The 18,399-nt window shown below is 38.1% G+C and overlaps 1 protein-coding gene across 9 annotated transcripts in view; it reads left to right on the top strand.

The window, feature by feature from the left end:
* LOC118616759 (lysine-specific demethylase 6A-like) overlaps positions 1–18,399 on the top strand; it is a 191,034-nt gene that overhangs the window by 15,282 nt on the left and 157,353 nt on the right. For all 9 annotated transcript variants that reach the window (XM_036242190.1, XM_036242188.1, XM_036242186.1 and 6 more), the window contains exon 4: positions 17,888–17,942. In XM_036242190.1, the coding sequence (XP_036098083.1) occupies positions 17,888–17,942 (55 nt within the window). The remainder of the gene's footprint in view (positions 1–17,887; positions 17,943–18,399) is intronic.

Below are 18,399 nucleotides of genomic sequence, written 5' to 3' on the forward strand. Positions count from 1 at the left end.
GGCTCCATCAGCCTCAGTTTCCCTCTGCCTCAGTTCCTGTTGGTTTTTCCAGCCAGAAAGATGGGGACTTCTCTTCCTGCTACTGGAACTCTGAGCTGTGGGGTCTGGTGTGGTACAGGGACCCCACACTCCTCAGGGAGGACCTTCACAGCCCAAAGTATCCTCCTGATTTTTATCTGCTACATTTGGGTGTAGCGCCTATTCACCTCTGCCCCTCCTACTAGTTTTGATGTGGCTTCTTATTTAATTTTGTAGTTGAAGGACTTCCATTCAGCTCAATTAAAGGCGGTTCTGTGATGGTTGTTTTGTAGTTTAGTTATACTTTTGATGTGGTTGTGAGAGAAGGTGATGTGGTTGTGCCTTTACCTATGCCACCATCCTGACCTGAAGGCTCTTTATCCAATATTGAATCAGGATAAAATTGCTTGGTAAAGTGACCTTGGGAACCTCCTCTTCTCAAGTTTGTGGGTATAATTTGAGAAAAGCATTAGTTCTACTTTGAATATTTGACACTATTCACACATGAAGCCACTGGTCCTGAACTTTTGTTTGCTGGAAGTGCTTTTCTTTCTCTTTTTTTGGGGGGGTGGGGAGTGGGGCGGAGATAGATATCAGTATGAGAGAGAGACATCAGTTGGTGCCTACCACATGTGCCCTGACTGGGCCAGAGATCAAACCCACGACGTTTTGGTGTGTAGACCACTAAATCACATTGGCCAGGGCCGCTGGAAGTTTTTTTATTACACCTTTGATTTCACTGGTTGTTATCTGTCCAAATTTCCTTGTTTTTTCTTTTTTTTTTTTTCTTTATTCAGTGTTAAAAAAAATGTACATTTTAAAGAATTTATTCTATCTTCCAGAATATCCCAATTTGTTGGCATATAATTGTGTGTGTGGTATTTTCTTATAATCCTTTGTATTTCTGTGCTGTCACTTGTTCTGTGTCATTTGCATCTTGTCCTTTTTTTCTTGAGTTTGTTTTAAAAGTTTATCAATCTTTTTTTTTTTTTTTTTTTTTGCATGATCAAGTTGTTGGTTTCATTATTTTGTTGTGTGTTGTTTTTTAGACTTTATTTTGTTTTTTCTCCTCTGATCAATACTATTTGTTTTTATATTCACTGTGTACTTTATTTGTTGTTCTTTAATCCTTTAGATATCAAGTTAGATCGTTTTATATGATTTTTTTTTTTTTTTTTTTTGGTTTCCAAGATAGTCTGTGATTTTTACTCTTATGCTTTTGCTGTGTTTCTTACATTATGGCTTGTGTGTTTATTTTAATTTGTCTCAAGATATCTTTTAAATTTTTTCTTTATCTCATGAGTTTTTTTCTTCTTCTTGTAATTGATTTCTCGTTTCATCTCATTGTGGAGGAGAAGTTTGAAATGATATCAATCTTCTCTTTTATTGAGACTTGTTTTGTAGCCTAATATGTGATCTATCCTTGAAATGTTTCTTATGAAGTTACAAAGACTGTAGATTTTTGCTTCTGCTATTTTGGGCTGTAATGCTCTGAAATCTCATTTGAATCCACTGGTCTAGAGTCTCATTGAAGGCCATTTTTTCTTGTTGATATTTTATCTGTAAGATTTATTCATTAATATTAATGAGGTGTAACATTCCCCTGCTATGACTGTATTACTATCAATTTCTTTCTTTATGTCTATCAATATTCACTTTCATATTCAGGTGTTCCTCTGTTGGGTGCATAAGTGTTTTCAATGGTTGTATTTTCTTGTGTATTGATTCCTTAAGTATTATGTAATGTTCTTTTTCTCTTCCTATAGCCTTGTGTTAAAGTGTATTTTCACAACAAGATATGTGGCTCCTTCTTCCAGCACTGGTGCTCCAGGCTGGTAAACCTAACTTGGGATCGACATACCATACACCTCAGAGGAAACTCTGCAGCTAAGATATTTTTCCCAATTCTCAGCTGTTACACATGGATGAGGTCCAGGCTTTCAAGTCTTCATCCTTTCTGCCTGTTTTCATATGTTTTCTTCTGTATATCCTTAGTTTTAAGACTTCTGTTCAGTTATTTTTCAGATGGTTTTGCAGATTAACTGTTCCATAATTTAGTTGTAATTTTCATGTGTTTATGGAAGAAGTTGACTACTTATACCTATCTGTGGCCCTGTGAGATTCTCTGTTTTTGTTTTTTCTTTTTCCATGGAAATTTATATGTATAATACTGGGGTTCTTCATGTATACATGGAGTGCCAACCTGGTTGACCTTTGTTGCCAGTCCTTGTAAAGGTCAACCTGATTATCATATGGTCTTGGCTCCCATCGTAAATAACGCTGTCGGTATAAACCATTGTGACATACCAAGGTTCTGTACAGTGAAACACTTGTAAAGCAGGATATTGCAAGGCTTTAGAGACCAACTCTCAGTAGTTGAGTAAGGGCAGACTTTTATTTGAATATGCAGGGTTTGAACAGACTAGACCTGCTGAGTTAATCTCTTTCATTCAGTGCCTTAGTTCTGTACTGTATTCATTCAGTGCCTTAGTTATTTCAGATTTTTAAAGTATTAAATACCTTAAAAATTTTTGTATTTTATGGATTTATAAGGGAATCATACCGATGGCACATAGATACTCAACTAAAAGTATTAAAACCACTGCAAGTAGACTATAACGGTTTAAATAACATGTAGCCTAAGTGTAGTTGTGGTACAAATCCAAGGTTAAATGCAATTGGTGTAGAGAATGGGATTGGATTTTTCAGTTTTCTTTTTAAGTTTAGAGCAGCATTTTTCTGATTTTGTTAAGGGATATTAGTAGATTTGAGAAGAGGAACTACAGCTATGGCATCTTGTAGATTTTAATCCCTTGACACTGTGTATATTAGCCTTTCAAAGATGTTAACATGTCTACAGCAGAAAATCAATATGGTATAATTTTCTCATAACATGTTACTATTATTTTGTACTTGCATTTTGATGCGTTTTCTCTGGAAATGTAGTGAGGGCAAAACAACTTTTCCCAGAAACATAAAATGTGTAATACAAAAAAATTAATGGAGAAAAGAATAATTGAAAAATAATACAGTGCTTGTGTTATTAAATAAGTATGGATTAAATGCTCCTTTTAATGAATTGAAAATATTTATAATATTCTTCAAAAGGCAGAACAGGGTTAGATAATATTCACTGACTTTTAAAAAATGTTATTCTATTAAATAACAGGTGCAGTCTTGTATACACTTTTATTTGGTTGGGAGTGAGTAAAGAATAACTAACTCTCAAGTATTAATGTTAGCAAAAATGTTGTAGGTACATCTAGTTTCCTTTTTCTGGGCATTTTAAGTTTTGAGAAATTTTTGTGGCCGATTTTATTTACATGAAAATATTGTTATGATGTGTCAGCAAGATAACCAGAGATGCACAGTCAAATTGTAAAGGAGCACTTTATTCTTGCCAGCAGGCTGGGGCAGGGAGGGGGGGTACATAGTTTCCCCTCAGATCAGCAGCCATGATTCTTCTTGCTTTTCTGATTTTAAAGACAGAAGCCCCATCCTCCTTTTGCCCCTCCCCCCCAACCTCAGAGGACCTGGTACAATAGTGGGTGTGAGACAGCAATTACAGAAGTCAAAATTAGCATTATTCACCAGGCTCACAAGAACCTGCAAATGCCTGCAATTACTAATACTCAAACTGCAAATGCCTCCCTGCATGTGGGGCAACTATAATCTTAGGCAAAATTTCTTTACTTCTAGGGGTAATTAACCAATTATTGAAAAAATATCAAGGAAGGTCCTTGATGATAAAAATGGAGTTATTTAGTCACCTTAACCAAGAGGCCTACATACCAATGGAATCATCGCCTTAGCCTTTGGGCCCAGGTCAATATATGAGAATGTTTTAGATTTTAGACATTAATATTTCTCTTAGTGTAAATATTACATTTGATTTTTATCATGACATTTGCTTTTTAAGTTTTCCTTATTAATGGAAATATTTCTTTTGTATTATGGAGAGTTTTCGGCATTAGAAGTTTTATTTGAGAATAAGAAAGTTTTGTTTTCGCTATTGTTTTTTGTTTTTTTTTTTTAAGAGAGGAAAGAAGAGGGGGAGAGAGAGATAGAAACATTGATGAGAGAGAACATCAGTTAGCTGCCTTCTGCATTCTCCCCATTGAGGATCAGGTCCACAACCTGGGCAAGTACCCTAACCGGAAATCAAACCAGTGACCTCTTGGTCCGTTTGTCAGCCACTGAGCCACACTTGGCCAGGGGACGATGAGAAATTTTTACTTATATATTGCTATATAATTACTTATAATTTAAAATTAATAAACATGGGAATCAGATTATCTTCCTCACAGAGGTCTTTAATTTTTCTAAGTTGTACTGGTTAAGTAATTTCACCTCATTTAGTGAGTAATGGAACCTCTGCTACACTAAGGTATTCTGTTACACCTAGGTGTTTCCAATTATAGTGTGTTAGCATATGTACTTTAGTTATTTATATTTTTAAAACGAGATAATTTTATTTTATTTATGTATTTTTTTTGTGGTACATGCCCCTAGTGGGAACCGAACCCAGGACTCTCTGGTCCGCAGGCCAATGCTCAACTGCTGAGCCAAACTGGCCAGGGCAGCATAGGTACTTTAAATTCAAATGTGTTAATTCAAATAATGGTAAAACTTAGGATATAGCATAGGAACTCCAGGCATCAAGAGTAATTAGTTTATCTGTTCAGATATATTATCTAGGATCTTTGTTGTGTTTTTTTTCTGTTGGTTTTTCCAGCTTTATACAAGATGGTTGCCAGTTGTGATCAAAGTGATATGTTCCTTTTTTATACCTTACATAGAGACATATGAACTACATTGTGGCTTATGTTCTTAGTACAGGAGTGACCCACCTAGTGTAAATTCTTTATAAGCATATGCTCATCATTCTCATCTTTATTTGGTAGAGGGAAAATAATGTAGCTTTCTGTTGGTATGATGGGGAATCAGGAATAATTTGAAAAGCCTGCAAGAAGCTTTTTGTTCTTCCTTCTCATTGACCAAAAATATTGGTTAACTGATGTTCTATCAGAAAAGACGGGATTAGACTTCTGGTCAAGATGTCAGCGTAGGTAAATGTGGTATCGTGTCCTCTCACAACCACATCAGAGTTACAACTAAACTACAGAACAACCATAATTCAAAATCAAGCTGAATGAAAGTCCTACAACAATGAGATTAAAGAAGCAGCAACATCCAGACTGGTAAGGAGGACGAGGCAGATGGGCTGGTCCCACATCCACATGTGGTGAAAAAAAATTAGAAGGCTTACTCTAGCTGGGGACTGAGGGGTCCCCATCCCACACCAGGCACCCAGCTCAGGGTTCCAGTGCCAGGAAGAGAAGTCCCCATAACTTCTGGCTGGAAAAACCGGCGGGATCTGAGGCTCAGGGATGCTGAGGTGGCTAGAGCCCCAGGCAGCTCCTCTTAAAGGTCCCATGCACAGACTTACTTGGACTGGCTCTTTCTGGGCTCCAGCGTTGGGGCGGAAGCTTGAAAGGCACCAGAGACATATGGGGAAGAATTGAGTTGTTTGGCATTGGAGTGAGGGCTGGATAGGCAGCTTTCTCCTGGACAGATATGCCCTCAGAGGCCTTGTTCCTTTGGCAAGCCCTTCCCTGGGGCAGCAGACAGTAGCCATATCTAGGACTCCAGCACCCTGGCTCACACCTTTGCCTCCGTCCATCCCCACCCACTCCCCCACCCCCGTGATGCCCTGAGGCCCTGCCCCACCCAATTTTCAGGCCCACCCAAGCTGTTTCCAATGGCTTTACCATAGGATTGGCGTGTCTTGGATTCTACTTCAGGATTTTCTAAATTCTTTCAAACAAGCAGTGTCTGGTCTTAGCTAGCCCCATACCTCTCATCAAGTAATAACATATAAACAGACAAAGGGAGGCAGCCGAAATGAGGAGACAAAGAAACAGGTTTCAAATGAAAGAACAGAACAAAACTCCAGGAAAAGAACTAAGCGAAATGGAGATAAGTAACTTAACAGATGCAGAGTTCAAAACTCTTATAAGGGTGCTCAGTGAACTTAGTGAGAACCTCAGTGAACTTAGTGAAGGCCTCAAGAGCATAAAAAGGGAGCAATCAGAAATGAAGGATGCACAGTCAGAAATGAAGGGGGCACAAACCGAAATAAAGAATAATTTACACATTCAGTAGTAGAGTAGATAAAGCCAAGAAGCAAACCATCAATTTGGAATATAAGGAAGCAAAACCCACCCAGTCAGAACAGCAAAAAGTAAAAAGAATCCAAAAAAATGAGGATAGTGTAAGGAGCCTCTGGGACAACTTTAAGTGTAACAACATTCGTATCTTGGGGGTGCCAGAAGGAGAAGAGAGAGAACTAGAAATCAAAAACCTATTTGAAACAATAATGGTAGTAAACTTCCCTAACTTGGTGAAGGAAACAGACATACCAGCCCAGGAAGCACAGAGTCCCAAACAAGATGAACCCAAAGAAGTCCACACCAAGGCACATCAGCATGGAAATGCAGAAGGTTCAAGACAAAGAGAGAATATTAAAAGCAGCAAGAGAAAAGCAGTTAGTTACCTACAAGGGAGTTCCCATTAGGCTGTCAGCTGATTTCTCAAAAGAAACTTTGCAGGCCAGAAGGGAGTGGCAAGAAATATTCAGAGTGATGAAAAGCAAGAACAACCAAGATTACTCTGTCCTGCCAAGCTGTCATTTAGAATTGATGGCCATATAAAGACTTTCCCAGACAAGAAAAAGCTAAAGGAGTTTAACACCACCAAACCATTATTATATGAAATGCTGAAGGGTCTTCTTGAAGAAGAAGATTAAAAAATAAGAACAAATAAAATGGCAATGAATACGTATCTATCGACAACTAAATCTGCAAACAAAACGAACAGGCAGAACAGAAGCGTTCTCATAGATACAGAGAATATTTTGTTGGTTGCCAGATGGGAGGGGGTTTGGGGAATGGTAAAAAAAGGTGAAGGGATTAAGAAATACATATTGGTTGTTACACTGACAAACCTCAAAAGAAAGAGGGGGTCGGGGGTTGGAAGAGAGAAACTGAAGAACTTATATGTATATATGCATAAGCCATGGACAGAGACAACAATGTGGGGAAAGGCAGGAGGGGAGCGGGAGAAGGGGGTCAAAAGGGGGAAAAATGAGGAACGTCTGTAATACATTCAACAATAAAGATAAATATTTTAAACAAAAAGAAGGATGGGATTATTCATAGATGAATTATTGATCAGGGTGTAATTCTCTAAGATGTATTATAGTAGGAATTTTGGGGTAGAGAAGAGTGTAAGGTGTTTCCCATCTTGCTTCCTTCTTTTCACAGGATAATTTCGTTTTGTTTTGTTTTACCTGCACATTCAAGGCCTGCTTTTTTTTTTTTTTTTTTCCTAAAAATAGCCAAATTGAATCTCTGATTAAGTTTTAGTATACTGTAAACAGACATTGAGATAGTAACGTTTTAAAATTTGATGCCACCATTTAGCTAAATGTGACCATTGCTTATGTTGTACTGAATAATTAATTTATATGAAAGTGCATGGAAACTATACTCACTTTTGTCCAGGACTTTTTAGTTCTATTTCTTTTCTGTTGTTTAAAATTCTTTTAATTGGTGGGGACTGTGTATTGTATTTGTGAGTTCTGTTTTTCCATCACACAATATAATCTATTCTTAAAAATGTGATGCTAATAACTTAGTCTATGTTTAATCACGTGGTCTTATTCTTCTATTCATTAACAAGTAGAATTTTTATGTGTTTAATGGGTAGTGGAAATGGCAATTTTGAATTGGTAAAGTCGATTAAAACTACATATGAACTGTTTCATTTCAACATAACATTTCTACTTAAATTTCTGTTAGTTTTTCTCTTTCAGATAATTTTTCCAGATAGATTTTGTTGTCTTTGCACCCATACAGTATCTGTATTAAAATTTTTTTTTCTTTTCTTTTTTTTTACCCTCACCCGAGGATATTTTTCCTTTTTTTTTTTTTGTACAGATAGAGTGGGAGGGAGAGAGAGAGAGAGAAACATCAATGTGAAGGGACACATCGAGTGGCTGCCACCCACACGACCCACCAGGGCCAGGGACAAACTGCAACCGAAGTACGTGCCCTTAGCGGGAACTGAACCCGGGTCTCTCCGGACCACTGGCCAAACCGGCCAGGGCAAAAAATTTTTTTTCAATCCTCACCTGAGGACATTTTTCTATTTTTGTTCAGATAGAGTGGGAGGGAGGAAGAGAGAGAGAGAGACAGAGAGAGAGAGAGAGCACGAGAGAGAGCGCGCGCGCGCTAGAAACACCGACATGAAAGGGACACATCAAATGGCTGCCTCCTGCATGACCCCAACCAGGGCTGGAGATAAATCACAACTGAGGTCCATGCCATTGACCGAAAGCGAATCCAAAGCTCATTGGTCCACGGGCGGACGCTCTAACCTGAGCCAAACCTGAGCCAGACCTGAGCCAAACCGGCCAGGGCTGTATTAAGATTTTACTTCATGCCCAGCTTGTGTGGCTTAGTGGATTTAGTGCTGTCCCATGGACTGGTTCAACTCCTGGTCAGGGCATGTGCCCAGGTTGCAGGCTCGATCCCCAGTAGGGTATGTGCAGGAGGCAGCCGATGTTTTTCTCTCACATTAATGTTTCTATCTCTATTTCTCTTTCTTTCTCTCTCTCTAAAATATCAATTAAAAAACAAAGTTTTTTTTAAGTAATACTGGTAATGCAACTGGTCCCCAACATAAATGATTGTTCAACAGTACGATTTTTAAATTTATGATAATAAAAAAGCAGTGCATGCCCTGGCTGGTAGTTCAGTTGGTTGGAGCACCATTCTAATGCCCCAGATTGTGCGTTTCATTTTCCCAGTCACAGCACAGGTAGGAGTGAACCACTGAATGTAGAACAGTGGGTGGATGTCTCTTTCTCTCTCTCAGATAATTAACAAATAATAAGGTAAAATAAAAGCAATATGCATTTAATAGAAACCTCACCTCAGTTTTTGAATTTTGATAATTTCCCTGGGGTAGTGATATATGCAGTCATCCCTTGCCACTTCGTGCTTCTACTTTTGCATATTCGTTAAAAAGTTGATTGAGACAGTGAAAATGATACAGCTCGTACTTGGTTGTTTGAGTCAATTATATACCCCTGTATTACAATTAAAATGAAAATTACTGTATGTATGGACTGTAGGCCTATGTATTCGAGCACGCCAGGAATCCTTCAACACCAGGTGCAACCATTACAATCTGGAACGGATTAACCACGATAACAGAGGGATGACTATAGTACTATTTGGTCCCATGACGCTAGGCAGTGGCAGTGACCTGCACCTCCCAGTCCAGCCACAAGAGCACAAGGGTAAAGAGCCTATACTTAACAATGTGTTGTGTTGTCAGCTTGTTTTGAATATTTTATTTTGTGTTTTTACTTTCTATCATGTCTACAAAACACCCACCTATGTCTCTGATGAGAACAAGAGGAAGGTGATTACTCTTGACATGAAAGTCAAGATAATTGCCTGATTGTATACTAATACATGTTTTTGCACATTTAAGGTATGGTAGAATACGCTATGAAGTTCGCTGCATTAAGTGCATTTTCAGCTTAATGATATTTTCCACTTACCATTGGTATAGTGGGATGTAATCCCATCCATATTAAGTCCAGGAGCATCTACAGCTAAAGTCAAGTAGTGAATTATTATTACTTTAATAAAAATAGACATTTTGACAATTTGCTTTATATAATGCTTGTTACTTTCATAAACTGTTAAAATGGATTCGTCTAGATGAGCATGCCACAGGAATACCTTGGAGATATTGCAGATGTGGTTCCAGACCACTGTAATAAAGTGAATATTTTAGGAAAGATGCATGAATATTTTAGTTTCCAAGTGTGTATAAAGTTACATTTACTCTATACTGTAGTCTGTTGAGTGGGAAATAATAGTATTATGTTAAAAAAACAAAAAAACAAAAACCAGTGTACTATTCTTAATTTAAAAATACTTTATTGCTAAAAAATGCTGACAATCTTGTGAGTCTTCAGCCAATTATAATCAGTTTACTGGTTTACTTGATGATGATGGCTGCTGATTAATTGGGTGGTTGATTGCTGAAGGTTGGACTGGCTGTGATCATTTCTTTTTTTCTTTCTTTCTTTCAGTATCAGTGTTCATCACAAAATATATTTATTATTGATAATGAGTGAAGTAAAGATGTCATTATTCGTGATAGAGAAGTGGTTGTATAAGCCATTTGCCTTTATGTTGATTTTTTAAAAATGCTTTGTCACTGATAATCGTTAACATTATTTCAATAAAATAGGTACATTTTCTCTACTTTTGGTCTTTTTACTTGCAGGACAACATAAGTTAAAATGAAATAGCTCTTTTTTAGTAAAGGGAGAAAAGAAATAGAAAAAAAACACACACAAAAAACATGCCACATTCTAGCCTTTTCTGCCCAACACTTCAGGCCTGAGATGGAAGTGTTTTGCCCTCTCCTATCCCCACTTTAATTACCTTATCCTCCAGTCCCAATCCCCCTGCTGGTTGGAGGTTTACCAAATGATGGTGCTTGATTGGAAGAAAAAGTTTAATAGAAAGTACAGAAGGTTGAAGAAGGCTGCAACTCTGACCACTGAACCACACTGGCCAGGGCTATGATTCCATCTTTTCAGCTGCTTAGTCTTTGCTGGGACTGTCCCATTCTGTTGTCTGGTGGTTGTCCAGAAGCACAGAAACAATCCTCTGTGGCTTGTTTTACATTTTTTAGTTTCTTTGCTTGTTTTACATTTTTATTTATTGATTATTTTAAAGAGAGAAGAAGGGAAGGAAGGAGAGAGAGAAGCATTGAATTATTTTTCCATTTATTTACATATTGATTGGTTCATTCTTTTGTATATCCTTTGCCTGGGGATATAAGCTGTAACCTCGGCATATTGGGAAGATACTCTGACCAACTGAGCTGCCCAGTTAGGGCTCTCTGGCAGTTTCCAAAAGTAAAATGATGAATAAGTTTGCCTCATCAGTAAAGTACTTTTCACAAATGATATTTTTGTAATATGAAATGCTGTTTTATAGCATTTTACTCACAGAACTTCTTTAAGAATTCAAATTAATCTGCTGAAACCCTGCTGATGCTTTATATAATAAGTTTATGTAAAATTCTAAATCTTTTGTTAATTCAACAGTCTTCACAGCATCTTCATCAGGACAATAGATTCCATTTCATTCCTTCATAAAAAGCAACATCTCATTCATTATAGTTATATTATGAAATAGCAGGAAACCAGTTATAAAGCTGTTGTATTGTTCACCTTGAATAACATATGTGTATGTATTAACAATTGCATAATATAAGAGTATGATTTATTTAGTAAGGATAGAAAGAACTTTGAATTTAAGAAGATACATATTCTGATCATTTCTCCTTTTTTATGGGATATATTGGAGTGACACTGGTTAACAAAATAGGTTTCATATGTACAATTCTATAATATATCATATGTATATTTTAATGGTGTATTCAGCACCCAAAGTCAAGTCTCCTTCCATCATCTTTTATCCCCCCTATATCCTTATCTACTTTCCCTCACTCTTCCTTCCTTCTGGTAAGTACCATACTATTGTCTGTGACAATAAGGTATTTTTCTTAATCCCTTCCCTTTTTTACCCAGCCACCTCTTCCCTGTGCCCTCTGAAAATTGTCAGTCTGTTCTGTATTTAGAAGTCTGTTTCTATTTTATTTGTTAGTTTATTTTGTTCTTTGAATTCCACATATGACTGAAATCATAGGGTATTTGTCTTTCTCTGACTGGTTTATTTCACTTAGTATAATACTCAGCCATGCTGTCACAAAGGGTAAGAGATCTGTTGTTTTGTTTGTTTGTTTGTTTGTTTGTTTGTTTGTTTTTAACAGCTGAGTAGTAGTCTATTGAATAAATGTACCACAGATTTTTTTATCCACTCATCTACCGGTAGACACTTGGGCTATTTCCAGATCTTGGCTGTTGTAAAGAATGCTGCAGTGAACATAGGGGTACATAAATTCTTTCAGTTCAGTGAACTGGTTTTCTTTGGATATTTCCTAGACGTGGAATCACTGGATCATAAGACAGTTTCATTTTTTAATTTTATCCTCACCTGAGGACATTTTTCCATTTTTTGTCAGGTAAAGTGGGAGGGAGAGAGAGAAACATCGACATGAAGGGACACATCAAGTGGTTGCCACCTGCACGACCCAACCAAGGCCAGGGACAAACTGCATCTGAGGTATGTGACCTTACCAGGAACTGAACCCAGGTCTCTCTGGACTGCAGCCGACACTCCAACTGCTGAGCCAAACCAGCCAGGGCCCACTTTAAATTTTTTTTTTTTTTTTTAGTAAAAGTAACTCATATTTAATGCAGAATATTTGGAATATATTTAAAACATAAGAAAACACATTGTGGTGTGTTTCTATCTAGTTGTTTTTATAAAGTATGTTTTTATTATTGATTTTTTAAAATTAATTTATATATTTTTGTTACAGATGTTTCTCCTTTTTCCCCCACTGATATCTCCTTACCCCCCTTACCCCCCCCAACTTTGTTGTCCATGTCCATTGTTCATGCATACATACATGTAAGTTCTGTGGTTTATCTCTCCCCCACCATCCCCTCTTCTGGGGATTGTCGGTCTATACCCTATTTCCACGTCTCTGGGACTACCCCATTCCTCAGACTGTTATGTCCATTATATTCCACAAATAAGTGAGATCATATGATACTTGTCTTTGTTTGGCTTGTTTTGCTTAGGATAATACTTTCCAGGTCCCACCATGTCATCTCAAAGGATAAGAGATCTTTCTTTCTTACAGTTGCATAGTACTCCATTGTGTATATGTACCACAGCTTTTTTTATTTATTCATCAACTGATGGACATTTGGGCTGTTTCCAGATTTTAGCTAGGAATTTATTTCTTTCAGATTCTCACATTTGTTGGCAAGTAATTGTTAGTAATATTTTCTTAAGATCTTTTGTATTTCTGCCCTGGCTGGTTTGCTCAGTGGTTAGAGTACCAGCCCACAGACAGAAGAGTTGTGGCTTCAATTCTTGGTCAAGAGCACGTACCTCGGTTGTGGGATAGAGCCATGGCTTTGGTCAAGGTTGTGTGGGAGGTAATCAATCAGTGTGTCTTTCTCAAGTGAATGTTTCCCTCTCTCCCTCCCCCTCCCTCCCTCCCTCCCTCTCTCTCACTGTATCAGGGATGGGGGGGGGGAGTCAATGGAAGAATGTCCTCAGGTGAGGATATTTCTCTAGTGTCAGCTGTTACTTCTCTGTCATTTTTCATTGTTTGGTCCTCGCGCTCTTTTTCTCTTGGTGAGTTTAGTTAAAGATTTGTCAGTCTTATCTTTTCAAAGAACCAACTCTTGATTTCCATTGTATTTTTATTTATTTTTTTTACTCTTTTGTTTATTTCTGATATTTGTTTTGTTTGTTTTTTTTATTCTCACCTGAGGACATTTTTCCATTTGTTCAGATAGAGTGGGAGGGAAGGAGAGAGAGAGAAAGAGAAACATTGACGTGAAAGGGACACATCGAGTGGCTGCCTCCCGCACGACCAACCAGGGCCGGGAACAAATTGCAACCAAGGTACATGCCCTTAGTGGGAACTGAACCCAGGTCTCTCTGGACCTCAGGCCAACACTCTAACCACTGAGCCAAAACGGCCAGGGCCTGATAATTGTTTTTTTTTCTTCTGATTTTGAAATTTGTTTATTGTTGTTTTTCTTATTTATTTATTTAGTTTTATATGGAAAGTTAGATTGTTTGTGATTTTTGTTGTTTTCTGAGATAGGCCTGTAATGCTATGGATTTTTCTCTTATGACTACTTTCTCTGTGTTCCGTAGGTTTTGGGTTTGTTTGAGGTATCATTTTCATTTGTTTGAGGTATCTTTTGATATCATCCTTGATATGATTGTTAATGTATTCATTGTTCAGTAAAATGTTATTTAGTCTCCATGTCTGTGTGTTTTTCAAGGATTTTTTTGTGTGATTGGTTTCTGTTTTCGTACCACTAGGCAGAGAAGATATATTATTTCAATTTTTAAAAATGTATTAATATGTGTTTTGTGTCTTAACATATAGTGTATTTTAGAAAGTGTTTCAAGTGCTCTTGAAAAGAATGTTTATTTTGCCGATGTAATGCCCTGAAAATATAAATTAAATTTATCTTGTCTAGTGTATCCTTTAAGGCTGCTTTGTTGATTTTTCTGTCTAGAAGGTCTATCCATTGATGACAGTGGGTATTAAAATCCCTCCTATGACTGTATTACTGTCCATCAAGATTTTTTAAATGAAATTTACTTGTTTACTTTTGTTACATATGTTTTCCTGTTTGACACCCTCCTGCCCTCTCCTGACCCCCTGTCCATCAAAATTTACTTTACATATTTAGGTGCTCCTGTGTTGGGTCCATAAATGTTTATAAGTGTTATATCCTTCTTGCATTGCTCTTTTTATCATTATGTAGCATTCTTTTTTTTTCTTTTTTTCTTTTTGTCTCTCACTATATAACCTTCGTTTTAAAGTCTATTTTGTCAGACGTTAAACATTGCTACTCGAGCTGTTTTTTGTTTTTGCATGAAATGTCTTCTTTTTTTCTCTTTATTTTTAGTATGTGTGTTTCTCTTTTATTATGAGGTAGGTCTATTGTAGACATTGTATATATAGGTCTTATTTATTTTATCCTTTGAATGGAGTATTTAAGCCATTTATGTTTAAAGTGATATGTATTTATAGCCATTTTATTATCTTATTCATCTTCTCGCCTCCACCCCCCCCCGTTTTTTTTGTCTCCTCACAGGCCCTTTAACTTTTCTTGTAATACTGGTTTGGAAGTATCAGACTCTTCCTTTAGCTTTTTCTTGTCTGGATAGCTCTTTATTTCAATTTTAAATGATAGCCTTGCTGGGTAAAAGGAGTCTTGATTGTAGGTCCTTGTCTTATATCACTTTTAATAGTGTATGCCTGTCCCTTCTGGTCTGAAATGTTTATGTTGAGAGATCAGCTGACAGTCTTATAGGAGCTTCCTTATAGGTAACTGTGTCTCTCTTGCTGCTTTTACAGTATCTGTCTTTAAGCATTGCCATTTTAATTTTTACGTGTCTTGGTGTGGGCCTGTTTGGACTATTTTACACTTCCTGGATTTGTATGTCCTTTTTTCTTCACCAGGTAAGGCAAGTTATTGGTCATTCTTTGTTAAAATAGGTTCTCAATCTCTTCCTCTCTCTCTCCTTTTTATGGTATGCGTATCATGTGGGTGTTGTTATAGTTTACGTTGTCCCTAAAGCTCCATAAACTATCCTCATTCAAAAAAAAATCTTTATCTTTTTGCTGCTCTAATTGAATGATTTTTTTCCTACTTTATCTTTCAAATTGTTGGTTTGATCTTGTATTTTATACAGCCTATTATTTCTTTCTTCCATTGTGTAATTTATTTTAGATACTGTATTCATTTCTGATTGGTTCTCTTATGGTTTCTGTGCCATTTTTCATGCTGTTCAGCATCCTTTTAACCATTACTTTATGCTTTGTTTTTTATAAATTGTATGCTTCCATTTTATTTAGCTTCTTTTTGGGAGATTTCACTCTGTTCTTTCGTTTGGGGTCTCTTTCTTTATTTCTCCATTTTTATATGTGGTAGGCAGATCTGTTTTGACTTCCAGTCTTTATAGGGTAGCCTTAATTAGTAGATGTCTTGTGGAATCCTGTAGTTCAATTTCCCTAACCTGAGCTGGGTGCTTCAGTAATATCCATTGTGTGGCTTATGTAGGCCCTCCTGTTGTAATTGAGTCTTGATTGCTGTTGGCCCATTTGTGCGTGGGATCACCTCTCAGGCTGGCTGACAAGAGGCTCAACCTTGATGAGTGCATGCAAGTTCCTATGCAGGTGCTGATCACACTAAGTGGAATTCAGCTCAGCAGGGTTTGTCCCTCCCCATATCTCCCTTTAGATTTGCCATTTGTGAAGCTAATTGAATCCTTCTCTGATGTTGTCTGAAGCTAGCCACTGGGTGTGTTGCTTCCAGGCCTCTTGGGAGGGGTTCTGGTGCAGGTCAAGTGATCCACATTTTGTCTGCCTCTGCTGGGCCTGGGTGGATGTGGCAAGTACCAGGCTGCACAGTAAGGCTGGTTTTTATCATCACTGGTCCTGGAGGCAGGTCAGGAAAGTCCCAAGGCACTGCCATATTTGCTTTTTGCCTTTAGGTTGCCTGTTAGGCTTTGTCACTGAAAGAACCTCTGGTGGTACTTGAGTTGCATGAGGTGGGTTCTAAGTGAGTCAAGGCAGGAGCAAGAGGTGTTCACCAGGCTAATACAGGTTCAAGCTCGGTGACAGTGCTGAAAGTGAGGCCACTCAGCAAATGTCTGTGCGTATACTGTGTCTTACTGGGTGCTTGTACACCTTGTGTTGGGATGGAGTCTTAAGGAGTTGTCAGAATGAGAACAGCAGAGTTTAATTATCAGGCCAAAACAGAAAATTTGGATGTGTTAAGGGAAGGCTCTGCTTTGTTCAGGTGGGTGAGAGGGGAAAATGGCCCATTTTAAAGCCACACAGCTTAGTCTGTCCCAGATTTTGCTGGGGAGGAGACAGAGCTCAGCCGGTGAGGATGTTGGAGTTGGGAGGTTGGGGCTAGTGGACCTCCTATGAGAGAGTGATGTAGGTCAGGCTTGGGAAGGTTGGGGATATGGCCCCAGCCCAGAGTCTCATAGCTCATTCTGTCCTGATTATGCAGGGTTCTCCGTTGCACCAAGCCACTAGATGTGGAGTAGGTGGAGCCTCTGAAGCACTGAGGGTGGGTGTGTTGAAGGGTAGGCAGGTCTACCATAAGCTCATAGGGTCATTCTAGCAGATCTCCTGTGATGGAGAAGGACAGTCAGGTTCACAGGAAAGTAGGGCAATTACCCCACAACAAGGATGGACAACTCATAAATTGACATTTCGAGTCTACGCAGACATCTACATCTCAGCCTAGGCAACTGACTCCTCAGCAGGTTGTAAGGTACACATGTGGGGACAATAGGGAGACCAGAGCAGATAGTTATTACATTCCCCAGGCTGATACCAGTCAGTGGGGAGGATTCCAGCCAGGAAAAATGGCATGTTTAGTAATGGAATGTGACTCAGCACAGGGGTCCTGGCAGCTTTTCCCCCAGATCCTTTCCTTCAGAGCCACAAATCATTGTCACTCCTAATGTGACTCTAGTTTGCTCTATCCTCCATCTGCAGGAACCCAGGGTGAGTGGCTGCAAACAAGATCTTACACATTGTGCTTTGGCCTTTTAAGGAGATTACTGTGTCTTTAGCTCACTCTAGTCTCTCCCTGGTGGATAGAATCCCCTCAGATTTTCACATCCAGATGTTATGTGGCCTTCTCTTCCTGGCTGTGGTGCTGTGGGCTGGAGAGCCTGGGCTGGGGCTTAGACCCCACACTTTTCACAGGGAAGCCCCTGAAGCTAGGATATTTTTCTGGAATCTTCGCTGCCACCTGTTACCCGCCAACATGGGGCCAACCTTTTTCATGCCTTTACCCCCTTTACCAGTCTCAGTGTGTCTTCTGTAAATCCTTGGTTATAAGACTTAAGTTCAACTAGGGTTCAATTGGTTTTTGAGGTTGATTGCTCTATAATTTGGCTGTATATCTAGTTTGGCCACCAGGAGCAGGTTACTGTAACTGTCATGTTCTCTGCAGCCATCTTGGAATCTCCAACATGATTTTATTATTATGTATGTGACCTTAAAAGCCTTAAATATATAAATCAATTTTGTGCAACTCTAAATTTAGTGCATTAATATTTTTACTTTTCTGTTACAGCATTTTCAGTTAGCCTTGATTGACTGTAATCCCAGTACTTTGTCCAAAGTTGAAAGTAAGTATTTCTAAGTACCATAGTTTTATTGTCTTCTTGAGGAACAGGCTATCCATAAGACATTTGAAATCATGACCATAAAGACCTTTTGTTGGGTTATTGAAAAGAAGGATGGGAGGCACAAGACTACTTGGAGACTTTAGGACAGTTAATTTGAGTAGTTATGTGTGTTTTTTTAATGATAATCAATGTGGTTACTTAATAACTATAAAAATCTCTAGTTTTGTACAGAACACTAGCACATAGTTGTTGTCTGCTTTATGCTAGATATCATTGGTAATCATTGTTATCTTGTAGGGTCTGTCTTTTTAAGTGGAAAAAAGATTTTTTTTCTTTTAATGTCCTTGAAGATTTCCATATTCCATACACCATGACTATTTTTGAAACTCTTAACTGTGCTTGTAAAATTGGGATGATCAGAGTATTCAAAGTAAAGCTAAAAAGAAACTCAGTGGAA

This window comes from Molossus molossus, unplaced genomic scaffold, assembly GCF_014108415.1.
Source record: "Molossus molossus isolate mMolMol1 unplaced genomic scaffold, mMolMol1.p scaffold_m16_p_40, whole genome shotgun sequence".
Taxonomy (NCBI): Eukaryota; Metazoa; Chordata; class Mammalia; order Chiroptera; family Molossidae; genus Molossus; species Molossus molossus.